The 26,664-nt window shown below is 42.5% G+C and overlaps 2 protein-coding genes and 1 long non-coding RNA gene across 8 annotated transcripts in view; 1 reads left to right on the forward strand and 2 right to left on the reverse strand.

The window, feature by feature from the left end:
* HIBCH (3-hydroxyisobutyryl-CoA hydrolase) overlaps window positions 1–4,869 on the reverse strand; it is a 44,790-nt gene extending 39,921 nt beyond the window's left edge. The window contains exons 1-5 of one of the 2 annotated variants that reach the window (XM_083842927.1): window positions 4,714–4,869; window positions 3,651–3,693; window positions 2,778–2,918; window positions 1,449–1,533; window positions 460–540 (exon numbers count right to left, since the gene is read on the reverse strand). In XM_083842927.1, the coding sequence (XP_083699053.1) occupies window positions 460–540; window positions 1,449–1,533; window positions 2,778–2,918; window positions 3,651–3,693; window positions 4,714–4,745 (382 nt within the window). In that variant the 5' untranslated portion in view covers window positions 4,746–4,869. The remainder of the gene's footprint in view (window positions 1–459; window positions 541–1,448; window positions 1,534–2,777; window positions 2,919–3,650; window positions 3,694–4,713) is intronic. The other variant, XM_083842928.1, reaches the window with a different exon arrangement.
* MFSD6 (major facilitator superfamily domain containing 6) overlaps window positions 4,848–26,664 on the forward strand; it is a 43,594-nt gene continuing 21,777 nt past the window's right edge. The window contains exons 1-2 of one of the 5 annotated variants that reach the window (XM_083842892.1): window positions 4,848–4,983; window positions 5,380–5,489. The gene's annotated coding sequence lies outside the window, so the exon portion shown is untranslated. Of the gene's footprint in view, window positions 4,984–5,379; window positions 5,490–22,926; window positions 23,095–23,122; window positions 23,324–26,664 lie in introns of those variants that run through there. The other 4 variants (XM_083842896.1, XM_083842891.1, XM_083842893.1 and 1 more) reach the window with 4 other exon arrangements.
* LOC310902076 lies at window positions 20,859–22,701 on the reverse strand. Its single transcript, XR_014586471.1, has 2 exons — window positions 22,596–22,701; window positions 20,859–21,057 (listed from the first exon to the last, which is right to left on the reverse strand). It is a non-coding gene; the product is annotated as an uncharacterized lncRNA (long non-coding RNA).

The following is a 26,664-nucleotide window of genomic DNA, read 5'->3' on the forward strand; positions in this document are numbered from 1 at the left end:
TTACAAAAAACACCTTGAGGTATATACTCTTGAACTGTTTGCCATAGCAATATAAAGGTTTTTCCATGACACCTTAAATATTTTCTTTGCTGGAGACAGGGAGGTACATAAAAATGCTAATTCTAATAAGTATTACTTTATACTCTTCTGATAAGTTATTATGCAACATTTTCACCTCTTCTCCTGCAGTGACTAATACTGGATACTTCTGATCAATGTTTAAAAATCCAAACTTTATTCAACTGAAATATGTTCTAAGAAGTTTCTTCTGATCGTAACGCTCAACCCTTGATTTTCATCCAAAAGAATAAGAACTAGTATAATTTACTTTAATATTCTTTAACCCAGTAAACTTATTAGTTCTATTATCTATATTTTATAGACAAGTGAAGAGAGAAAGTAAATTTATATTCATTGTTATGAAAACAATACAGTTCTAGAATTTGCTATTAAACATACCAATGGCATTGTTCAGGGTATATTCTTCTCTGAAGAAATCTTGTGCCAGTCTATCTCCAACTTTTCCTGCATCTGTGATGGCTTAAGAGAAATAAAAATTCTAAAGATAACTGTAAGGTTAATAGAACATACAAAAACAAGTACAAAAATTAGTATCGCATGATAAAAATTTTTGTCCTACAGCAGTCAAACAGCAACTTAATCCTGCTTTATTTTACTTAAGCAAACAAATTTATCAAATTTAAATATGAAAAAGTATCCATTTTGAGTCCCTTCCATTATGCTGGAGAGTTTTTCACATACTTCTTGAGAGAGTGCAGTCTATTTTCTACACTATGGAACCCCTCCTAGTGGTTGGCAGTCTTGTCTGTAGTATTTCATATCAATATACGGAACAGTCACTTAAAACTGATTACACTGAAGATTGAATACTAAAAATGAGAAGCCAGTAAGAGTAGGGCATAATTTAACAATAACCTGTACTGCTTGATTACCTAGGATTTAAAACAACCACTAATTCAAACAGTTTGGAGACTTTCTACTATTCATAGTTAGAAAATAATCACTAATACATTGATCACTGTAGCCTGCTACTTATCTAGCCACCTCTGAGTCAAACATCAGAGAAATTATCCAACAGTAACAAAGCTATCTGCTAGGACCCTTCAAATTTCTTGTAAATAAGCTGTCTTTAATGAAATGCTGGGAAGGAGAAGGAAGACACAAGAAACCTCTCAATGACTGGCTGCTATTACCAGTTATTCATAAGCAAAAATCTGACATATCCTTCCCAGTTACTGTTTTGTGTTGATTGATTTCATTTATTTACCATGACTCAGGTAAACAGAGGTTTGCCACAAAACGGTGAGTTTAGTTGTGCCAACTTCTTCTAACACCTTGATGCACAGATGCTGTATGATGCTGTTGTCATGAGACAGCTGTTGGAACATTGTACATAAAACAGCAAAAACAGTTTTAAGTGTCCTTACCTCTGATGTCACCACCAGCACAAAAACCTTTTCCTCCAGTTCCCTTTATGATTATTAGAAAAGTTTCGGGATCTTGCTCCCAAGCCTAAAGAGAGGCAAATGTTTCCACATAAGATTAAAATTCTAATTTAATATTCTTTTTCTGTATACTCTGATTCTTATTTTATTTTTTTCAGAAAGATTGTTTTTAAACTGGTCTGAGAGCTATACACATTTGCTTAGGAGTCTCTAACTGCCACTCCATTGTCATCACTCAACCCTGGTGGCAGAGGTTTGCAGAGCCACTTTGCGTATTTCAGAATGCCCAAGGACAGCTCCCATTCTCTGACGAAAAACAGCACTCCCTAAAGCAGGGCCCTATATAAATCTGGATGGGAACACAATGCTGGGGGAGAAAGCTGGGAATAGAGAAGATATAGTAACTGTTTCAAGACAAGTCATGGAAGTTTTGTGTATCTAAGATGTGCAGCAAGGAAAAGAGCATTTAAATTGTTGATGGATATTTTCAAAATGATTGCAATCAATAACTGTCAAGGACTGGATTAAGCCAATTTGTGCACAGATGCATCTGTGACAAGGTATTTCTGTGTACCAGCAGCTATACTTACAATTATTCCATCTTTTAAGATTGTGCATAAAACAAATCCAGTACGCAGTATTGCAGGTTAAGTATTACTTTAAATGTTCTTCAAAGAATGCGTAAGTTTGCAATGTAACCATCTATCAAAACATCAAGAGGCAGGTAACTGTCTAACAAATACTGGTATTTAATGTTTGACTTTCTGCATATGATGAACAACATCGTTAAATTAAAAAAGACTATTTGCATGCTTAAAATTTCACATTACTTTACTACCTTGAGAAGCATTGTCCATAACTCCACAAGGCTCTTCTTTAGGGAATGAAACTAAAGCAACTTGCTTCCTAACAATTTGTATCTTTTGTTTCAGCCACGCAACTTCCCAGGAAAACATGCACTCAATTAAGAGGCAACACCTCTATACAGCTTGGAATATGTGTGTGCTGACTGACCAACTGGGTGTTGTGAACAGAAACATTTAAACACTAACTGCTGCTTGCCTTTAATTCAGTCCTGGTGTTAATACAGGGGTCTTATCTATGCAGGTGCTAAAACTTTGCTTTTTGTCTGACAGCGTTTTTCTTTCATGTCTTTTCTTTCTAACCTGCTTGAAATTGTCTGTTCCTTTCCATCCTACACATCTGAGCTCATTAGCAAGTGTTCTCACAATTTAATTATTTAAATCAGTAGACTATGAAGAGTCAGAATGAATTTTAAAACCGGTATCAGATAACGTAACAGCTACTAACCTTTATTTGTGGATAAATTTGTTGGATCATAGAAAGATTTAGTGCATTGAGAGCCTTGGGTCTATTCAAAGTTATTATTCCTGCACCTCCTTTCTTTTCCAACAACACTTCATCTGAAGAATCAGTATGTTTACACATTTTCTGTAAGTGCAAAAACAAATAAAGCAAATGTCTTAATGTCTTTGATGTCTTAAGTAACATACAAGAGCATTTATGGAAATATACTCTCAAAGCACACTATTTAAGATTATAAAAACATGTGTTTTGAATTTCACATTAAGGCTTTCCCGTTGTAATTCAAGTCATATTTGTATTTCTTACACGGTTCTCTTGAAACCACTTTATTACTCTGAAGAACTCTGACAAACCTCAGACAAGCTTTTGAGCTATATGCTCTTTGGCAATGACATTTGAGATAGTAAACAATGAACTGTGGCTTTTTAAAACTGACATTCTGAAAATACCTACAACAATTACAGTAAGAGTTTTGTATGTCCCTAGTGCTAGTTTGATACTGCAACCACAAATGTACGTGCAACTTTTTATGTAACTTCTAACAGTTGAGTTGGTTGCTAACCTATTTTCACAACTGCATTTCACATTCAAACTCAAAATTGGATTATATTTAAGGAATATAAGGAAGCTAACATGGAAACTAACTACAAAGTTAGGGAAAGCCAAATAATTGGGCTTTAATCTATGGTTTAGTAGACACACGACGAAGTGCTCACATACACAGGCAATGTTCTGCCTGAATGGCATTCAGAAGCATCACAAACAGACACATTAGAAGTTGCATGTGTTGTCTGTCTCAGGTATGGAGTTAAATGTCCCAAGAGCTTCCAACTCAGTCAAACGTGATGTAGTTCTTACCAAATGCTGTAATATTACTTGCAGTCTGTTAAATGGCTTCAGTCTGAAAAAGAAATATTAAAAACTAAAATTCTAAAATAGCTATACAACCCCCAAATACACAACTGGGCAAAGCTCTGTCAGAAAATTTCTAGACTTGATTGTTCTACATTCTACTTTTTCTTAATCAAGTACTATTTTGATATCAAAGTGGTTGGAAATATCATTGCATGTTATTTATTTATAGATACCAACATCAACTGTTAATGCTTTAATTGCTTTTAAACAATTTCAAATTAAGCAATTGCAAGTTGTCTGGGTGCTAATATGACAAAGTAGGAGTTTTGGGGATGCTTGATAAGTAGCACTATCTTTTAAAGATTTAGTCATTGTCTGGAACTTTTAATACTCGTATTTTAAAAAAAGGCCTTGTCAAAAATGTACAGTGCTCAAGCTTCCATTACGCAAAGCCTGCTCTCGCTTTGTTGCGTGTATGCATGTTTAAGTAGGGTTTGCAAAACAACTTGAACAAGGTTAATGCTTGTGCTGCCAAAAGGAGGTATCTGGCCATACTGAACTGTTTATAAAAGCAGGTTTTGAACCTGTTACTCAATTTAAATAACAGACAATTATTTACTGTCATTGTATTCTACTGAGGAAAATAATAAAACCAGCACCCCTGCACAGGGCAGGCGGGCTGGGACTAGAGGATCTTTAAGGTCCCTTCCACTCCAAGTAATTCTGTGATTTTATGGAAAGTGGCATTTGTAGGACTTCAGGTCACAGACAGCAGCAGGCTTACGTTAGCATTAGCGAGCAACTCTATCTTTCAGCAATCTGAGTGAACCGAAGAACTACTAAAACACAGTCAATTAACAGTGGTATCTCATGCTCGCTGGTATTTCGGGTTCCCACACGAGCTGAAATGTTGGTGTCGGTTCGCATTTTGTACCACCGCGGGGGGAAGCCGCCAGGGCTGAGAGCCGGGCCGTGAGCAGCCTCCGAGGGGCTCGGAGGCCCGGGGCAGGCACCGAGCCCTGGGGCGACGCCATTTCGGGGGGGACCCGGCACGCGCCGCCGTTACCTGGGCAGCGGCCGCAGCACCCGGGCCGCCATGGCGGCCGCCGGCGCCGTCGCTCTCCGTCATGGGCCACGGTACGGCGGGGCTGGGCGGGACGGGGCGGGCGAGAGCATGCGCGGGGCGGCGGGGCCGGGCCTCAGCCCCGGCCCTCGTCCTCGTTCCCGGCCCTCAGGCACGGCCCTCAGCCCGGTGCCCGCCGGGGGGCCTGCCTGCGGGGCGGGCTGCGCCTCCCCTGGGGGCGGTACTCAGGAGCGCTGCCTTTTCTCCCTTCCAGTAAACGTCGTGACTAATAAAGGCAGAAATAAACGGGGGTGGCGTGCAACGGGGTTGGTTTGGTATTTAGGCAGTGCTGGGCTGTGTTCAGCCCCAGGCTAGCTGGGTGGTGGTATGAGCTTGCCTGTGAACACAGCTCTTGGGTTGCGTGAGGGGTTCGGTTGGGTTGAGTTGAGTTGAGTTGGGTTTGGGTTGATTTTGGTTGAGTTGGGTTGGATTTTTTTTTTACTCGTGTGGGGCTAGGGCTGAAGCCATGCTGGGCCCTGCACCACATCAGCTGCTCAGGGCGTCCATCAGCCCATCAGGCTACACATGGTGACATGGTGTTTCCAGCAGCAAACCTGGTTCTTGCGTTTCTGACTTCCCTGTTCTCGCCCCCCTCTGTGCCTCTCACAGCATCTTTGCTGCCTTCTCGGTCATCGACGTGCAGTTGCGAGCCGTGCCACTGCCAGGATTAAGGAGCGGATTTAATGTATCGTCCCACTGAAAAGCAGTACTTCTAGCAGGTAAATGCAGGGATTGAGGAGATAGCGTGGCTACTATACCAGTGGTAGCTAGAGACACAACTCTGAGCTCAAACACAGCCTGTGTTCAGAGTAAATACACTCAGAAATTGCAGTCAGGGAAATTGCCTTTATTTCAAATATAAGTTCATGAAGACAATTGAGAATTTACAGACATGATACTAGTAGTCCATAATACTAAATCAACTTTTTATTCAGTAACTGTGTTAGACTGTTCCACAGATTTTTTTAAGCTGACACATACCATTGTGAGACATTGAGAAGTATGATGAACCATGGAGTAAATGGCAATGCAGTGCATTAGGTAGAAATGTAGCTTCACTATCTCAAAGCAGCAAGTTCAGCACAAGATTCATATCTGTATTGATAACAAACAAAAGCAAACAAGCAACTTTGCAGCAAGTTTATTTTGCTGGAACAAAAAATCCTAGCTTTCAGTAGCACTTCTAGAGAAGTCCCCAGAGGGCAGCCTTGCTCTTTATTTCTAGAAATGATTCAGCCCCTGCTTGCAGCAGCGTCAACCGTATTGGCATTTCCGTTGTAGTAACTCTTAGGGCATATTAAATTTGGTTGTAAAAATCTTAATCAGACTAAATAGACACAAGAAAATACACAAAACATTTCTGTATTATGCAGCCTCAGTTTTCAGTCTTGTACATTGTGGGGAAAAAAATGACTGAGGGAACAAGACAGAAGGTGCTTTTGCAGGCCTTGGGAGTGTGCCTACTGCAAGTTAATTAACTGCAGAATTCATTAGACCATCCAGACTATATAGACCTTTATTCATAGATCATATGATTATGAAAGATGTGGCCTATTAATGTCATCTTGACTGAATAAAACCTTATATACTGTCTTACAGCAAGTTGCACACAATCAAATCTAAACCAATCTAAGTAACACCAAATTACCATAGTGGCCAAATCTGAACCCATATTTATATTTTTATTTATACTTGTTGAGAGTGAGGTAACTGCACCTCTTCTCTAGGCCTAACCAGGTTATGGGGAGTTTGATAAGCAGGTAATGTTTTTGTACTTAGTATCTGATGCCTGAAAGTCTATATATTTCACTAGCAAATATGAACAGCACCTTTCTATAGGGGAATCCTTTTGTTAGCTCATTGTGGAAATGAAGAAATCGGTGCATGGAAGCTAATCGCAGGTAAGAGCGAGAGGAGTCTGTGTGAAACTCCTGGAAATCTCTTAATAAATCCCACCTGCACACGAAGGGGAAGGCTGTGATCAGGACATGATTACACAGGATGGCAGTGTTTAGGAGTCCAGAATAGAAGTCAGTGGTCTGATTCACCTTTTACTTATCCAGATTTTAATCTATTTCATCCCCTCCTGGCTGCAGTGTAAGTAATGATGTAGAAGTGTAGAGCCTTTCTTTGTTGTCTCCCAGCTGTATGTCTGATTTAGAACAAGAGTGGGGCCTGCTTATTTGTAGGTAATGAAGTAACACAAGCATTGTCTTGCAACAGCTACCAATTTCTTTCCAGGGTGCTGACACTGAATTTATGCTTAATGTTTTCTTTTTTTTTTCCTTTCTTTTTCCTGTTGGTTTCAAGCTTTGGAGCCATATTTCTTGAGCCTAGTGTTCTACTTTATTTTAAAACACGCCACTGATGGCTTAAATTTACCTATGGGGTTTTTGTTTGCTTGTGCGGAGCTCTAAAGAGTACTGCAGTTTTGTCACTGATAACCATTTGGTAAGTGCACGTCAGTCCAAAGTTGGGTTCAAAAAGTAACTCAGATACCAGGGATTTTAGTAGTACTTCACACCCTATTTTCTGCAGAGTGGAATGCCAAAGGGAAAACACTTTCTAAGAAGAAAATAAAAGATTGCTATCAGTAAAAGTAGTGAAAATAGTGAAAATAATGAAGTTATATGAAAATAAGTTGAATGAGATAACATTTAACTAGGGAGTTCATGGATGATATTGCTATCAGCAAAGAGGGCTGTGGCAGAGTGGATATTTTAGGGGTGAGCAGCACCCCTAGTAACTGAGCCAGGAATTCAGGGAGTGCAAGTGCAGTAGCCAGAAGGATAGGCAGGTTGTAATTCCTCCCTGTGGAGAAATTTCCTGGCAGTGAGTTCAGCAGGTTTGGAAAGAGAAAACAAATTGCAGACTGTAGGAGGACTTTAGAGTTGAGCAGATGTTTGGGGGTTTTGTTTTTGGTAGTTTTTTTTTGGTTTCTTTTCCAGAAAAACATACAACTTCAGCATCAGGATGTGGGTGCTGTTGCTCTCAAGAAGGATTTCAAGAGCAGCTCAGCTGCATTCTGTACGTTACCTCTATACTGCTAATTAATGATTAATTTGTACCTCTCAGTTACTTGCCTGTGAGAGCTCTGACTGTATTTCACCAAAAACAGATAATAAATGGTTTGAGTACTTCATCATGTCCCACACTCCTGCATCTTGGCTTGCAGTAAACAGTCTTTTCCTTCGTTGGTCTAAGAGCTAGCATCTAATTTTTGTGTGTGGATAGTGTGGGTATTAAGTGCATCCTCACAGGAAAAAGGAGTTTTGAGGAATAGAATGGGGAAAATCCCCAGTTCATCCTAGCTAACTGGCTAGAACTGTACTGACAAGTGCCCCGCAAATTGATTTATTTTTTTTCTCCTCTCCTCAGTACAGCCCCAACTGATTGTACTCTAAAACACATGATACAGGCTTAAATTTGCTTGCCCCATTGAGGGCAGTGAGTACCAAAGGCTCAGGTCTGCAATGGGCAGCCTGCCATTGGCTTCAGGAATAGCAGAAGTTGACTTAAACTAAGTGGAAAACTAATCTGTCTCTCCGCTCTCTAAAAATAAGCCAAGCCAGGGAAGGACTGAAGCACAGGAAACATGTATGTAATATGGAGAAGCCATTTTTTTTTGCTTTTGTCTGTAATGTGAGTAATCCCATGGGAAGAGGCTGCGTTCCCCAGGGCGTTGAGTCAGGCTTGTCAGCCAGTGTGTCCACATAACATCTGAAGTCATAGCTTTGGGATGAGCGCACAGCGAGTGGCATTCACTAGTCAATTTCTCCTGTAACAGAAGGGTGGGGGGAAGCTCTTTTTTATTTCTTTTTACCAATTAGTCTGCGTTTCACTGGTTGGGAAGTAGAAGTGTCTGGAAGCAGATGAAAGCAAAGCCATAAAGAAACTGTGAGTGAAACACTTTTTCCATTTTCCCCTGGCCTCCGAGGGCGCCGGGGGAGGCGCGGGGGTGGCTGGTGCTGCAGCAGGCGCTGCTGCGTCGGTGCAGCCGAGAGAAGCTCCACGGCAAGGTCCATCCACCAGTGGGTTCCTCCCCTCCCACCGCCCCGGCTCAGACATGCCGCTCGCTGCATCCACCCACCAGTACCCTCTGGGTTAGACAGGACCCTGGGCAAACACCCTCCTACGTCTTTCTTCCCTGCTGCCGCAAGCAATCTGTCACTCCTCCCCTCAAACCACCCACCACCTACGTACAAAACCATAACTGCAAGGAACACCCTCTCTCCTTCCCCCTTCGCTCCCCACCAGTCTGTTCTTCTCAGCGGGTGAAAAATTCCTGGAGATGCGGTGGGCGCCCCTGGGTTTGGTTTTGAGACCCAAGGTGTTCGATGCCTTTCACGCTCAGAGCTCGGCGAGAGCTCTGCTTGCAGATGCATTGTGATAGTTTTTCCTTGCGTGTAATTACACGTGTGCAGGTGGGAAGGGGCTGTTCGCCTCCCCCTCGCCTTGATGTGCCTCCCTTCTGAAGAGAGCAGCTTCCTTCCACTCCCGCTCTCGGCCTCCCACGCATCCAGCGATGAGAAATGCTGCAGAAGACTGACCAGCCACCAGCCCGCCCACCTGAGGAGGAGGAGCAGCAGCAGCAGCAGCAGCAGCACATTTCTCTCTCTCTGCTTTTTAAACACAGTTAAAAAGAGCTGCAGCGTGGGTGGAAATAGCTGTAGGGAGTGTGTGTGGGAATGGGGCCAGAGGAAAGTGAATTTTCTGTTGGGAGGACAGTTACTTCTCGTAGACCAGGAAAAAAAAATCCCCAAGGATAACTTACTGCTGAGGGTGTCTTTAGGTGTACAATTAGTTCTTAAGGTTCAGTTTCCCAGGTCTGGAAAGAATGAAGCAGTGTTTATTTCTCCATGGTAGTCCAAGCAATGGGACGGCAGCAGCCAGCGCTCGGGGAAGCTTGCCTACACGACTCCAGGAGTCTGCGTAGCAAGTGGTATTTGTATGGCATTCCGTTGTGTCATCGTGGCTCTGGTTCTGCTCCTGGTGTACGTGGCTGATTCGGTGAGAGTCAGAGCTGCTTCTATGTAGGAAGAGAAAAGAGCATGTGGTTTTCACAGTGTGGGTCTCTATTTCCAAATACCACCCCTATTGGACCTCTTGAAATAGCACTATCCCAGAATATCAGTTAATTCAGAATTTCCTCTAAATTTGTGCTCCTATAAGAAATTAAATTCAAGCTTATTTATGTTAACAGGATGTTATTTGAGGTGCTTTGCTTGTATTGCATGAAAATAGCAGTGAAACTAGTAGAGGAAAACACAACTTGTAAGACTGGTGGCATAGAGTACTAAGTGGTACCGCTGTTTCTTCAGAAATATCTCTGATAGACTCTGAGGACTGAGGGTTCAGAACAGCTTTCAGGTTCTGACTCAGTTTGACCTATCTACCTAGGAAGAAAAGGTTTTACATTGTGTAATCCTAATCAAATTGTACTGACTTAGGTTAGTTGCATGCATTCGTCTCAATCGAGAACTCTACCCATGCATTTATTTTGTCTAGATTTCTCTCCAGCATTGGACATCCCGTATGCATTACCGATGTCGAATCTCACATCAGGATGTGGTCTGTAATGAGTCAGAGATGCAATAACCGGCAGCTAATGAATTTTGAGAAATTTGACTTTCAAAGTACAGGAGATTTTTCAAAAATACTGGATAGGGCGTTTAATTTGCTCCTAATGTGTAGAGACCTTCAGCCTGATATTTGAATGGGTTTTGCCCCATGAAGTAACCTTCTTTGTGGAAATGGAGCACATGCTGGAGCGCAAAACCCTGTCACAAAAGCAACGTGTCTTCCAGACAGACAGAGCAGTTTTCCAGACCCATTTCACAGACTGGGACTGCACGGGTACAGTGTAGTGGGGAACTGGGCTCGCTGACTTCAAGGCCCCCTACCCCAGCCTGGCGTTTTCTGTAGCTCTGGAGATTTTACCCTGGAGTAGGAAAGAAAAATGTAGGCACAATTCCTTCCACTGATCAGCTCAGAAACAAATGGAGTTATGATTAAGCCTAACACAGCTTTGCATGTAACACAACAGAAAGATCAGCTGATGGACTGATATAGCAAGAGCTAGACAAGTATCAACGGGGATGGAGCCTTAATGGAACTAATTACCCTGATCTGTTGAAAGTCTTATTTTTGAATGGCTTCAGTGATTAATATTTTAAATATATCCTTATAACTTTACACAGAATCTTATGTAACTCATAATTATAATCTACTGGAATTACATACCCACACTGAGGAGGAAATATATTCCAAATAGTAAGTTCGTGTCACTTGACTGATTTACTTTGAAACATTGCACTAATTCCTTTGTCAGTAGTGCTTGGAAGTACTATCGGCCCGCTTGTAATTCTATCCTGCATTTAGCGTTGGTTCAGTTAAGTTTAGAGGTAGTGCTTTTCATACCTTTTATATCAATGAATGTACATCAGATTTTAAATGCAGATTATATGCTTATCTTGCCAACTACTGTTAGCCTGGAATTTTCTTTGGATGATCTATTGTGGTGGAATGGTATTATTCAAGAAGTAAAAAAAAGCATTTAGAATAATGTAAGGTCTATTTTAGGAGCTCAGTCCTGTTCGTAACATCCTTGTTGGCTTCCTGTTTTATCCTGTGAATGTCATGCAGCATCCAGTACCCAGCCGTGCCTTTTCAGGGGTCGTGGTGAATAAGTAGTGACCTCACTCTGTTCCACTCAAAATCGTATGAACTAAGCTAATTAGTAGCTTTTTGACAGTCCAGACGTTTGATAAGTACAGAGAGCACCTCAGATGTTTATTTTAAGAGTTTGTTGCTCTAAATTACAGCAAGTCTCTTCAACAGGGCAGTTTGGCTGACAGCGAGTGCTTCTTGTTAAGTGGATGTCTGTGCATTTAAACCTTGCCACGTTACTCATCTGACACCTTGCATAGGTATTGATTTTCACTTGACAAGTTGTACGTTTTGTTTTAAAAGTCAATGTTAAGAATATTTTTCCAAATTTCTTTCCATTTTCCTTGATTCTGGAGTGCAGCTAATGGTGTTTATAAAATAATGCCTTTGAAGAACATTGCCTAGGGGAAGATATTTCATTTAATGCCACAAATAATGCAAAGGACAGAGCAGAGAATTTAAAAATCAGGAAGAAAAGAGGTCAGATATATGCTTACTATTAAAAAGTAAGCATGTATCATTCATTACTGCAGATATATTCTGTTCTTAAACATAAAATACCAGCCTCCATTAATTGTGGGCAAATGCTAGCTTCAATGCAACTCGATTTGCCAGACTTCTATAACTGTGTGTAATTATTAACCTCATGGAAAGCATGCGTAGCAAGTCAGAAGGGAACATGTTTGTTTGTTGTAAAGAAATACGGTTGTTCTGTGGAAGTGGCAGGGAGGGAGTGCTTGGCTCCTGGAGCCCTCCTTCCATGGGTACGCTACCCCAGGGGAATGCCGCTCGGTGAAGAAAGCTGCGGCAGCCGTGGCAGGGCACAGTGCAGATCTGAATTGCTCCCAGGGAATTACACGGTCATTAGTTCCTCTTGGCAATCTCAATCTTCCCTCTCCCCTGTGGTTTTCGTGATGCCTCTGGTTCTCCTGTCTAGACCTGGGCAGCGCCTCCTTCTCTCTCTCTCTGACAGCAGTCAACCTGCAATGGAGGTTCATGCTGCTAAGAGCAGTATATAGGAATATATAATTATTTCAGAAATAACATGCTACACAGTGTGATTTAGTCATACTTTGACACACCTCTGTCTGCCAAGAAATAGGCAGGCACTACCTTATAAAACTGTTGCTAAGAGCACTTCTTCAGGCTCCGGGAGTGAGAAGATGCTTTATTACATGGTTAACTGCAGGAGTTAACAGCAGGGTTTCAATCTGGGACCCGCAAAGATCTGAAAGCACGCAAATCTGTTGCTTGAATTAGAGGCCCTACTTTTGCCTAGGAGATGTAGCACCATGCAGAGTTAGCTTGGGACATTAGCTGGTAAATCTAAGACACTTTGGAAAGTGATTTTATTGATATCTGTGACCTTAAAAAAAAAAAAAAAGTAAAACAGGCAAGACAATTCTGGCCAATGTCAAGAAAAAACATCTTTTGTTTGTTTTATGATAAAGTTAGGCAATTTACTAAGAAAGACACTATGTAAAAAGAGAAATTTTTAAATTCTTTTAAAAGAATCCATTTTCAATATGAAATGCTAATGGAAATCTTTTTTTCCTCATGACTGAGGTGGAGAATCATGAAACACGTTTGGGCTGTGCATGTTCCTTCTCCTGTGCCACTGCTAGCATCCCTGTAACCCTTGGGAGTCTTTTGGAACACCCACAATCGACCAGTTCCTTCCTAGTAAGAGACAGACATATTTTGGAGGTACAGCTGTTTATAATCTTAGTTACAATAGCAACATAGAGTTTTCAACATTCTTTAAATAGTCTGAAGAGGCAGACATTGAGAAGTAAGTCTGTAGCTGATAGTTTTGCTTTTAAAATTCATTGTATTACTTGGCGGTTTTAATTAAGCTACAAGAATTAGCCAAATGGTCACAATAACACCTGATTTCATGCAACTTAGAAGTCCGACTATTAACATGAATCCGCCATGGGGGTTAACGGAATCATTGTAGCTGTAAAGAAAGTTACCTTGGTTATTTTGGTGTGAGCAAGTCATTTCACTATTCTGCTTTAGTTTTTACATCTGTAAAGTGAAAAGAGTAACCTTTACTGTTCTTGTTATAATATCAGAATTCGCTTTATAGTTGAAACAATAAGATGCTACATAATAGTGATAACAAATGGCATATTGTCATTGCACGAAAACCATCTCCAATTATTGAACAAAAGAGAAAGTATGGTTTATCAGTGTTTGCAGTGCATTATCAGAAAATGCCATATAGCACAGTAAGCTGGAATTCTGGACTCCAGAGGAAGAGGAATTAGATACCACATGTTTTGAATTTCTGTGTTGCTTTACAAAGCAACACACAGAATACATTTCCCCTTTGATAATAATAATAATAAGCTGTTCTATAGACTGTTTTAAACGGAAATCCAACCGGTGTCTTCTACATATATAAGAAAAGATGCATGCTTTTTTTTTCTGACAAAATTTGACTCCTGCTTCACATACAAGCCCATAATGCTGTTACCTATCAGCCATCACCTAGCTCTATAGAAGGAAATGCGGATCTTTTGTAATGAAGGACAAACGGCTGTATAAAAATATACTTAGCAACACTCCCTTCCTCAGGAGTATTTCAATTATCTTTTCTTCTGAGGAAATTTTCCACCTATCTGAGAATTTCCTACATTCCTTACTTTTGGAGAGTAAAAAAGCTTAGTATTCACAGGAGTACAAGGCCCAGGATCCTTTAGGGTCCTCCAGTGTGCAATGTCAGGAGGTTTGTAGCACATTTGCACAAGGCTTTGCTTCACAGTAATTCATTTGATTTTGTTAGTTATTCATAATCGTAGTCATAACGCCTGTAGGTAGCTTAATGACTCACTACAAAATGACTGCTGCAAAGTATTGTCACTTTGTCACTGCGTCATAACAAACAGAAGCAGATCTCCCAGGAGTATGCGGAGGTATTTCTGGAAGGTGAAGGGACACATCCTCCCTAGGAGATGTCACTTCATCCTAAATGCCTGGAGACTTTTTGCCAAAGATCTTGGTGACCCATGCTGTTTAACCTTTGTCTTTCTTGTCTGTCTGCAGATCAGTGGTAGAATCTTTCACATGGATTTCAAATGTAGAATGGGAACTAAAAAAAAAATTAACTAAATCAGAGCTCAGCCACATTTTTAAAGCACTTTAGGCCAGTAAGTAGAAAAATGAAAGTTCAACTCTGCAAGTGTAGTTTAATCCACTTTCTGTCTCTCTCCTTGAGTTAATTAGTATTCAGCCTTCCAATACCTGTTTCCTCCTTTTGAGCCTTTTATGTATTAGCCATGTGTATTTGTTCAGCCTCTGTTATTGCAAGATTGCCTCCACCCAGCTCAGAGTCCAAAGGTTTACCAGTTTTGTTTAGCTAATAAATCTAAAGGTGGGTAAGATAATACAGGTTTTGTAAACTGTGCTCTGTTTTAACGATACTGCATTCACTTAAAATTTAGTGCTGTGAAGTCAGAGCTATAAAATGCATTGCAGTTTAAGGTCTTTAAAATTATTCTCCATTACTACTGTTTGAAACGATAGTCGGTGCTTAAATTATTAATTTAGAAAGTAAGAGCCCTACACGGTAGACAGGCAATCATTATATCATGTACATTTATGCCCATACACATTTTCAGTTTCACCAAAGGAAGTTATAAATAGCCCCACTTATCTGAGAATTTTCAAGATTAGCAGTCTTTACTTCCAAGAGTCCTGTCTGAAGGGTTTGTAGGCATCAGGAGGGCTGGTTTGCAATTGCCATCCACACTGTTTAGCGTAGTTGTTTAATTGTTTACACCACTACCGTCTGAATACTAATTAAAACACAAACAAAACCTACAGAGCTAATGGTGCTTGCACTCTTTGTAGTGATATAACTGAGCACACATGCTACAAAGCCAGCAGGAACTGAGACCACAGGCTTTTCTTAACATACCCCTCTCTTGCTGTTAGCAGTAGCAAGGGCTACAGAAGACACAAATAACCTCTGACTGATGCTCTTCTGACTTAAATACAACCAATATCAAGAAGGAGACAGCTGCTGCTGGAACTTTGACTAACTCTTGGCATCTGCAGCAAGCAGTCCCACAGGTCTAGTATCTGTAGGAAGAAAGTCCCTGTCAGTTCTGCTTCAGGCCTGCCTCCTACTAGCTTCATCTGATGAACCTTCATCCAGGGATGAGAAGAAAGATAGACCTGTCTGTTTTCTCCAATTCATGACTTTGTAAATCTGCCATATCCCCACTAATCTGCCACTTTTCCTGACTGGTGACTGCTAGGCTACTCAGCTGTTCCAGGCAGAAAAGTCATTCCAGGCGTTTGAGCATCCTTCTCTGAACCTTTTCCAGTTCCTCTATACTCTGTTTGAAATGAGGAGCCTGTTTTGTTTTCTTTTGTTTTTTCCTAGAGTTCATATGGGATCCACGTCTCAATTTCTCTGTGTGAAAAAATCTGCGTATTACACTGAAATAGAATTCCATCTTACTTTGTGATTCTTACTTTGGCACTTCTCTTTTCCTCACAAGTACTTTGACATTATTTTTGAGCCTTCTGGTAATAAACAGTTAACAGCACACTGTAGCAATATAACAAATCCTCAGGGAGGTAGGTTGTACATCCTAAAAGCAGCTAAAATCGTCTAACCCTGCAGGCAACAGAGCTTTTCTCAACTATTAATAGAACAGGGGGAAGAAAAGGGAAAGAAGAAAAGGAATTAGTAAATTATTTTTAAAAGCGTAGCTACTTAAAATTCATAGTTGATGTGCTGATTTAGGAAGTCATAAGATAAGGCATAAAAAAAAGTAAGAAACGTTAATATCGTTACATAGACAAAGAGTATTTTTCATTTTTTGTCAATTTTCAGTGTTTTCTTCTTCCCCCACCCAACCATTTCAAAGGCATATCCTTGCAATGACGCATCAATTTTCTGTCTACTTGAGGTTTAGAAATAGCTGAGATGTTATAAATAGACCACAATCTGCAAGAGACAAAGAGAATGGAAATACTGTAAAAGGTTGGCTGAAAAATTCAGATGTGGATTGAGATTTCAGACGTCTCCGCAAGTGGAAGCACTGGCTCTGAAATGCTTTGCTGAGCGCAGCAGAGGAAGCTGGGCTCGGGCAGCAGTGGCGACTGGCCAGGCAGAATCAGGTGGCGTTTCTGCTCATGGTGAGAGCACAGAGTGACATCCAGCCCTGTCTCCAGGAGCTCACAGCTTCATGGCCCGAGGGGGAGGCACCTTGCCCCTCCTTACTGCAAAGCTAAAACACTAGAGGCAGTTATTCTTTTATACACTTCAGGGCCACTAACTCAGAACATGTATCTTTTACACCATAATTTTTCTGGCACTACTCATGTACTTTGAATTCATAGCACTGATCAAGTTTGCTCCCTTTTTCTACTTTCCCTCCAAAAGGCCTTAATATCACCAAAGTGTCTCGGCTTGTGGTCAAAACCTTGTCCTGTCCTACAAGACAGTTAAAAATCAGGACTGGGAAGCAGTCTAATATCCTCGTGTTTGAGTACTCCTTTTGTAAGGTCTTTTAGATCCTCCTGACACTTCCAACCTGCCTGTGGGAGGTTGTGTACTGAAGTGTACACAAGTGTACTGAAGTACAGAAGTGTACTGAAACCTGTTGGCTGGGAGCGGTGGCATTCCTCCAGCCTTGTGCATAGAGCTGAAGTCCGCCTGCTTATCTCCTGACTATCTAATTCCATGAGAGTGACTGTGAGAAAGACGATTTGGTGACGGTTGTAAAATAACTCATTAAATGGAAGGGACAAACTTTCTCCCTGGTATGTTCCGGTTTTGGAGAGTTGCTTCCTGGAACCAGGCTGGGTTTCACAGTAGCCATATCAGAGTAACTGCGTTGACGTTAGCCATACCTACTCAATCTCTGCCAAACACAAGGACGTGTCGCTAACGTGGGACCTTGTGCTTGAAGTGCATCTCCAACCGTCGTTGCTTTTTTAGAAGTTTAGGCCAATGCACACTGCAGAATCAGGTTCTTTAAACCTAAATTAACATTCTGTTGAAAACTAAGCATATGTTGTTTTTCTTCACTGTCAACAATTTAGTTTCCAGGTTTGGAAAAGAAACATTGCTGGGGAGGAATCCAATGAATTTATTAATGAGCTTGGTAAGTATGGAACTATTAATATCTCCTGAGATCTTGTTTGTGTTATTTTTGTCTTCAACTTCAGACTCTGAAATAAACAGATGTTCTGAAGCTTTCCACTGAGAATACTACAGCCTGTTAAGTCCTATCCTAAAGACATTGAGATTATCAGGATATTGTAGGGAACAGGTAAATAGCTGTGTACAATATTTCAGAAACAATTTGTATCATTACCCGAAGTCTTTATCTTAGATTGTACTACTGGCACTAAAAATAAAGCATCCAAAATGTTTCTTATATGTAACTACTATTTTTTTTATTTCCATAAATCTGAGTAGAAAAATTGAAACACTACTTTATTCTACAATATTATCAGTGGACATTAAAGCTCCTATTTATCTTTTTTTGGCGTGACTGACAACATAGTCTACCTGTCCTGGGCATATTTAAAATGGATGAATGGTTCCATTTGTCTAAAAAGGTCGTGTTTATTTCGCAATCATTTGTGATCAGAGATACTACTTTGTATCTCAGTGTAACCTACATCTGTGGCAGTCCCACTGTCACTGCAGTACTGAGGTCCTTTGTTCTTTATAGCGAGGAATATCACCTCAAGAATTGGAGAAGGGCATCGGTAAATTGCTCATTGTTTTCACGCCTTGGGAAACACGGGAAATGTTTGACCTTAAAACTGAGTTCAACTACTTGTATTGCTCAGATGCTGTTATATTAACCAAGACACTAAAGCAGACTAACCAATCAGTTATGCTAGAGGTCCTGGGATGAAATACAAAATAATAGATCGATCTGCTTTTTGGAGAAAGTGCTTAGACAGCTTGGCTAGCACAGTGACTCCCTTCTGTATTAAAATTGTCATTTACTGCTCCTGTTTATAATTAGGCAAATTCAGCTCTAGAGAGAGATGTGAATCCTCTGAAGTCAGCAGTGAGCCTTAGCCTGAATTCGGTGCAGTTTGTCCCTCAGCACCACAGGTGATTTCACTGCTTGTGCCACTTAAGTGGCTTTCATCAAAAATCACATTTGCATGTATTAAGTGCAAATGCCTGCCTTGGTAATGGTTTATATTTACAAAGCCGCTTTGCAGAAGACATGAATTTAATCAAGGAGATAAGATGATAGAGCTGTTCCTGTATCTGATTAAAAATAAAGACAGCACAAAACCAGTTCAGTTAAAAAATACTTTGAGCTATCTCCATTTTTAGCCATATGAATGGGAAGAGGAGATGGGTGCATGTATCATATTTCTAACTATTTTGTCTGTCCTAGTCACTTTGCATTTTTATCTTAATATTGCTAGCTTTTATTTGAATAAACTGTGTGCATGGGCATGGGTGGGTGGCTGTTTATTTAAGTTTTGGAAGTCGTTTGGTCTTCTCTGGGGACTTTGCCGTAAGTGGAGGTCCAAGCAGATCCACCTCAAAGGTCAGCTGAGCCTCCCCCTGTGCAGACAGGCCAGTGCAGACCCAGTCGCAGGGTTTCAGTGGCTAAATGGCACAAACCCCCTCTGGTTTCTGCTGGGAACACAGCAAAGTCAGTGGGGATTTGCTCACTCCGTAGTCTGTAGCAGTGGAGCTTATGACAGCATCAAGGTTGTAATATTCTTCACATATATTCAATGGTGTTAATGTTAGCAACACGTAAACAATGTGCTCTGCAGACAGCAAAACTACTGAAGCTTGATTTTCTATGCATTTGTGTGTTGTGATTTTATCCAGGTCTGCCTCTCTCTTCCCTAAACCGTCCCCCTAGTTCTTCATGGGTGATCTTAGCTCCTGCTCAGGCAAAAACAATCCTCGGGCCAAAGAGGAGCCCACTGAGGAGTTCAAGCTGTGGGCTTTCCTCCCAGTGTGTGCACTCTCTCGCCTTTCTTTCCTTCGCTAGCTGCCGGTGTTCACACAGCCTTGAAGGAATACAATATTTGTGAGATTGCTGCCACCCAACAAATTTGATATCTGCCGGTGTGTTCAGAGGTTCACGGGGTGAGGATGGGGTGACTGCTGTACAGGCAGGTACTGTGCAAGCACAGATCTGATTCTGAGGGGGGAAGAAGGCCTAGCTGGTATGAAAAAGCACACATGTACACACCATAAACATAGTTTCTGTAGCTAGTGTTTGCTTTTGTGCATTGCTTTGCCTTCTCATTGCTAATGAATGCAATACACCTAAAAGTGTTAGATGAAAATCCTGAGGATGGGGATCCTCTGCTGCCCTGCCAAGGCTGCCAGACCGCTGTGAAGGTAGCTCCTCATCTTAGCAGTGAACGTGTTGTGCTCTGTTGCCATCAGCAGTGCTTGTAGCTGTGCACGATCTGCTGATTCACTCTGTGATTCTCTCGCAGTTCCCCTGTCAGAGTTTCTCTTTGCTGATGATATATAATGGTAATAGAGTTGCTTGTGGTCTTTGAAAGAGGAGGGAAAAAGCCATTTTGTTCCTCATAATGACTTAGCTTCTGCCCAGATTTACCTGGGGATACACACAAACTGGGGTGTGATGAAGAGCTTCCTGAAAGAGGAAACAAATGCTGTAGTCGCCCTAATGCACTCCTTCTCCTAGCAGAGGATTGACTGAAGTCATTTTGTTCATGTTTTGCACAAAATATTCAAGGCCTGATTGAAATGAAGGCTCTTCTGATGTCTCCAGTGTGCTCTGGAGCAAGTCCTAGCAGCACAGATCTCACCTTCTACTTATCTTTCTGATCTGACTGATGTAAATTATCTTTTCTTTTTCTATTTTGGCTCAGAGTTAAAAGCTGCTGAAGGACAGCAGAATATTTTGTGTCAACCAGAAATTCCTGATTTCAAAGTACAGCCCTAGTTTATGAAAGAAACCGAGTAAGAAGCTTTACTATAAATTAAAATTTCAGCTCCTATAAACCATTTCCTTGAGATGGGGCTCAGGTACTTTACCTTTGCTATTATTGGAAAATATCAGATGCATATATTGTACAAACAATGTCAGATGTTTTTCCATGAAAATTTTGTGTGTGTTATGCTGTATTTGCTTTATTTTTCCTCTAACCCAAGGAACAAATCAGCTGCTTCATAGTCAGCTGACACTGACTCCTTTTCAAGCAAAATCTACTAATGTTAGCAATGTGCACTTCCAGCTAGTATTTAATTGGAATTTTCTTTTATAATGTTAAAGGTGTGTTTTTTTTTTTTTGTGGCAAATATTCTCAAGACAGAACAAATAAATTGAAATCTTTATAATGTAGCATAAGCATTTAACCAGAAACCCACACAGAAATCAACTGTAATTCTTTCCAATTCATTGAGAAGTTTAACCCAGATGTGCATTCATAATACGGAGTTTATTAAATGGCATGCATTTGTACGATGTATGTACTTTATAAAGTATTGAGAAGATTCTCATATCCAGTGGTAAGGTACATCTTTACTGGTATCACAGAAAAAGTTTGCTGTTTTGTAGTCTTTTGTTCCTTATATTCTGCATATCACATTTCAGTGTGACTCAGGGCTTGATCTGAGGTCTAGGGAAAAAAAAAAAAAGATCTTTCAATTAATTTTAACAGACTTTACATGTGACTCAGCTTTTTATTGTCTTTGCCACAATGTTTTATACCAGCAAGTATTTTAATAGAAAACTTCATGATTTATGTAACTTAAAATGCCAGTTCCTCTCTCTGAACTCTGATTTGGCTAGAAAAACATAGACTTTTGTGATAAAAAAACATTTGGTACAGTTTTTGTGCAGTGCAGCAGTTTCTCCATTTCTGTTAATCCTCATTTTCATAGCTGAAAGAACAAAGCAAGAAATCTCTGAGCAAGTGTAATAATTTCTAACAGGCTGTAATCCAGGTCTTTACACAGAGCTGCACTGAAAGAAATAGCCATGCAGAGTGCTATTGTGCTCAGTTCTGCTCATGCTGGAGTAGCTTGTCAGACTGGAGCAAAATTGATCAATGCTAAATCTTTTTGTAGTCTTTACGATCCTTACCAAATGAAGGCAGTGGACCCCAGTTTCAGCTCTGTGGTGATCAAACTCAGTCAAATTAGGCATATAAACTCAATACTATACCTTTTGTGTGTGTGTGTGTTTGTGTGTGTATATATGTGAGTGTATATTGGTCATACTCTATACTCCAGCCCTCAATTCTAACTTCTTGTTTCCATGCCAGGTTATGCAACAGCCCGTGAAGAAACAGGCTGTTACACATTTTTTTGTGAATTCCTCCATCGAGACAACAAATTATTATTGTATTTTACTTCTAGGAAATATTCCTGGCACCTTGGAAACTGAGTACAAGGAGGGCATATGGTCAGGGTGTAGCTCCTCCAAGAACAGTATTACAGGCAATACAGCTGAAGGTGGTTGTGGCGGTAGTGTGTAAGGGGGTTGGTTCCCTGTGTTTGCAATCCTGAGTTACCCAAGAGCAGGGAAAGCCGGCCTTTATGGCTCCACTAAATGTGGTCAGCCACTGCAGGGATCAGCTTTCCCTCTTCAGTTCACGAACAGTGACTGGAAATGATTCAAAAGATGTATTCTCCCTAAAAGCATTTGTAACAACTTGCCAGAAACTCTCCATCGAAATGAAATAATGTTGTTTGGAGCTGACACTTGACTCGTTACAGTAGTATTTTGTAATTGCAAAAAGCTCCACTGCAATTGCCTGTCTGTATTCTGCAGGATGGCAGGAGGCCTGTGCTCCGGGTTCCCTGGCTGTGGCTTCTTTCTGTGGGCAGTCAGCTGTGGGGCAGCTTGTCAGAGGCAGCATTTGGAGAATCACAGAGTCATGAAGTTTGGAAAAGACCTTCAAGGTCATCTGGTCCCACCAAAATCACCCACTAAACCATGTCCCTAAGCACCGTCTGGCCTTCCCGTGAACTCCCCAAGGGATGGTGACTCCACCACCTCCCTGGGCAACCCGTCCCAACGCCTGGCTGCTCTTTCTGAGAAGAAATGTCTCCTCATTTCCAACCTGAACCTCCCCTGGGGCAACTTGAGGCCATTCCCTCTAGTCCTATCACTAGTTAGCTGCGAGCAGAGGCCGACCCCAGCTCCCCACACCTTCCTTTCAGGTAGCTGCAGAGAGCAATGAGGTCTCCCCTGAGCCTCCTCTCCACCTCCCACACGGGAGCTGAGCTTCCATCTTTCCGCGTCCCTCAGGTGAGGCCTTTGAGTCCGGGGACCCACATCTCCAGGCGCCACCCATGGGTGCGCGACGGTAGGGCTGCGGGGCTGAGGCAGCTCTCGCAGTCGGCGTTTTCCTTCCTCGGGCACCCTTCAGCGGGGCCCATCTGTAGCAGCGCCAGCAGGCCGGGCCCCTTCCCCGGCGGGGCGGTGCCGGAGCGGAGCCGGAGCCGTGCGGCGGGGCCCGGCTCCTCCCTCCCGCAGCGCCCCTGCGCGGCGGCGGCGGCCTGGGCTCGGCGGGGCCCGGCCGGGGGGGGCGGGCCAGGGTGCGCGGAGCCGCCGCCCGCAGCAGCGGCAGCGGCAGCAGCAGCGGCAGCAGGAGGGGCAGCGATGGTGCCGGCCCCGCGCCCCCCCGCAGCCGCCGCCGCCGGGCGAGGTGAGTCAGCGCCGGGCCCCGCCGCCGCGGGGGTGCCGGGCCGAGGCCCGGTGCCGTGTCCCGGTGCCCCGGCCCCGCGGCTGGCTGCTGTCCCCGGGGGGTGGCAGGGGAGGGGGCGCCGGTCGTGGAAAACGCCGGGTCGAGGAGCCCTGAACTCGGAGCCGGGCGGACAAGAGCGTAATGCTGGAGTATTGGGGTAAAAGCTCACGCGAAATATAACCTTAGTGAGGTATGCAGGGTCTAGCCCGACTGTGCTTGGTGCTACCCGGGGAAAATGGTTGTAAAGCGCGAGTTTTCTGGCTTGGGGTTTGTCGCTCAGGATGTAAATAAATAGTGGACAAAGGAACTTTTATTTTACCGTGTGTGTTCTCGGATGACCCACAGGGGCTTAAGAGAAAACGATCCTCTTCTTAAGGATGGTGTTTGTGATGGCAGGCATGAACACAGTCAAGGTCTGGAGCAGGTTTTAGGGGGAAAAAAAATTCAAGCAGGTGGAGTGAGACCGGGAGCCAGAGGCGATGACGCGAGGAGCTCACGTGAGGAAGCTGCGGCTGGTCACTGATGTAGCTGGTGCCAGGGCAACCTAAATTTCATCTTCCTTAACCTTTGCCTACAGCACCGCAGGCCTGGCCTGCGGGGCAGCGAGTGCTGTCCTCCCTGGGGCTGGTGCTCTGGGAGCACCTCGGGACGGGCTCTGGGCACCCGCCTAGGCCATCGGAGGTGTGCTCGGTGCTTACTGTCATTGGCGAGGTGCAGAACTCGTCGCTGCAGGCTAAAACATCGGGGCCTGGTACTCGCTACAAAAGAAACTGCTTAAAAAGTAGTATGCTCCAGTTAGTTACTGGTGTTACTCTAGTTACCGCTATTGATAATATGGGTAGCCACTGTTGTTGCTCTTTTATTACCCTTTAATATGGCATGGAGTATCTTCTGCTCTATATGTCTTAATCTGCACATATTAAATGGAAAACACGACTAGGAAGGTAGGAGTCCCAAGATGCGAGTTTAATGGTTTTCCTGCAGCAGATGAGGATCTGATAGCGTTCTTATCTTCCCTAATGTTACCACTAGCATTGTTGTAGCAACTTAGCAACTTCAGACCTATTATCAAGTGCATTAAACCTATTAAAAACCCCATTTTGGCATACTTCAGACATACTTTAGTCTCAATCTAATTGACTAAACGTGTCAAAGAATGTGGGGTTTTACGCGCATATTCAGTAAAGAAGAAAAACTTACTTAGACCAAAATTTGAAGTATGTGTGTGCTAAACAAAGCAAAATAAAGCAATTTAAAGAATTAAGTGTTACAGAACAAGGTGGTTTCAATTCGTAGAAACACTAATTGTGGTGGTTAACGTTAAAATACTGATGTCTCGCTTCAGACATGCAACAAATATGTTTTCTAGCACCGAGTTAATTCACTCAATGAGACTTATTCCTGGCTTTATGACTGAGAGCAAGGTGGCCAGGCTGGGCTGGGGACAGCGCCTCCAAGGGCTCCCCAGAGGCTGGTGTGCCCTGGGGAGCTTTGGGGCGCGATGTACGAGGAGATGAAGGACGTGAGAGAAAAGCCGTGCGCGCTTATGCAAACAGCGCGCTTTGTGCTTCTTCTTGGCAAGGGCACAGGCGACAGCACCAGGCTACTCCTCCGGGGTAAAACTTGCTTGGAAATGGAAAACACAGCCTATTATGCATGCTCCTTACAGACAGGCCTTGTAGGCCTGCTGGATGCAGGGCTTAGCGCTGTAAGATGCTGCACAGATACTGCTCCAATCCTAAATTGTTGTAGTTGGGACCAGCGAGGGGTGCGGGGCTGAGGAGGAGATGCAGTGTGATGGATGGGTGCACACACTGTGGCAGCCCCTCCAGCCTGGGCACGGAGAGGTGAGCCTGCTTTGGAAGACAGGTGGCTTTTAAGTTGACTTCTAGCACAGCCCTGTTGTAAATCAAACAGTAATTGGTAACCTGAGTAAACCTTCAGCGTTTGTTTAAAATAAGAAACATGTAATCTTTTTATCAGATTTGTTTAAAAATGTTCGTATGAAAACTTGATGTGGAATTTCACAAGTTTACTACAAACTCAGCTTTCTAGTCAGGGAAAGTCTGAAAGTGAAGTAAGACGTGATCCCTTGTTTTCTGGCGCTGCTTTATCCCCACAGTGCATCAGTGATCCAGTCTGCTCCATCACAGCTATGTGTTGCTTGAGAGATTAATTAATGATTCCTCTTTTGGAATTCTGCTCTTGGAGTATGTTTCCAGAGACTATGTAAACGTAAATCTACACAGTCATCTTTCCAGGTGCTTAACGGATTAAAGCTACTCTTGATCAGTTGGATTATGTTCTGATGAACTGTGGGGTGGTCTTTTTGCCTTTTTTTTTTTTTTAATTCAATATGCATCCAAACCCCAAGTTTGATGTTGTTAGATATTTTGCTATGTGAGTCTTAACTATGCTTTAATTCTCAAAGCCTAACAAATGGGATATTTATGCTGAAGTAAATATTTAAAAAGAGCTGTACTCTTCCACCCCAAATCTAACTTTCTGTTGGCCTGCAAGTGAAGTTTTAATGCCTTGTTTTTAATCTTATAAAGCTCTAAGTGCCATGGGATTTTCCCTGAGAGGTTTAGGGAGTTGGTACCCCAGTCAGATACCTGTTGGTTAGCACTGTTTGGCTCAGTATAAAGTTGTTTTCTTTTTCTTTTCTTCTTTTTCCCCTCAAGTTTTTGGGAAGATTGGCTCCACTTGTAATGTCAGGTTGTCTTGAATAGATTCACTTTTTATCCTTCCTCGTCTTGAAATCCTGTTAATTGGGAGAGCCAATGCAAACATGATCAATTCAAGAAACAAAAATGGTAAGAAAGCCAAGAAGATACTTAACTAAACGCAGAGAGTATTTTGTCGTCTTCTGCCTACCTGCCAAAGAGGCTCCTTGCAATCGTTAAAATGACCATCGCATCATCAGCACTGAGTTCATCGGGACAAATGCTTTTTGTCTCTGTTCCTCAGGTAGTCAGTTGCTCGGAGGTCTGCAGACAAGTTGCCGTAGCATGTGTTAGCAGGTGACTGGATGAAAGACGCCTCACATGTTTTGGGGGTTGAAATAGGATTTAGACTTGGTGGAGAGGTAGATGCAAACCAGGAGGGCACCTTCCTGTGTCAGGAGAAAGAGACCCAAGTACTCACCTAAACAATCCTATTTGTGCAGAGCTTGAAGGAAGAATAGTCTTGTGGTTAACATGTACATCCTTTATCTGAAAAGAAACACACACACTTGTACAAGAGCGGGCTCAGAGCACGCGTGATCTCGCAGGGAAACCCAAGGTCTGAGGCAGCCGGGCCGGCCGCAAGCTTCCTGCATGGCTTCAAATGGGGCTACAACACAGGGCGGTTCTCTTGTTCGTGTTTTGAAGTCTTTTTTGCAGTTGTTGTAACATCAGGGGGGATGGGGTGATGAAAATGCAAAGACTCTGTGCACTACTCCACATGGTGGTCTGGGAACACAAACCTGTGGGAAGACAACAGCTTGTGCCTCCATCAGGTGGAAGCTGCTAGACCTCATCCCTTCCC

This window comes from Anser anser, assembly GCF_964211835.1.
Source record: "Anser anser genome assembly, chromosome: 6".
Classification (NCBI taxonomy): Eukaryota; Metazoa; Chordata; class Aves; order Anseriformes; family Anatidae; genus Anser; species Anser anser.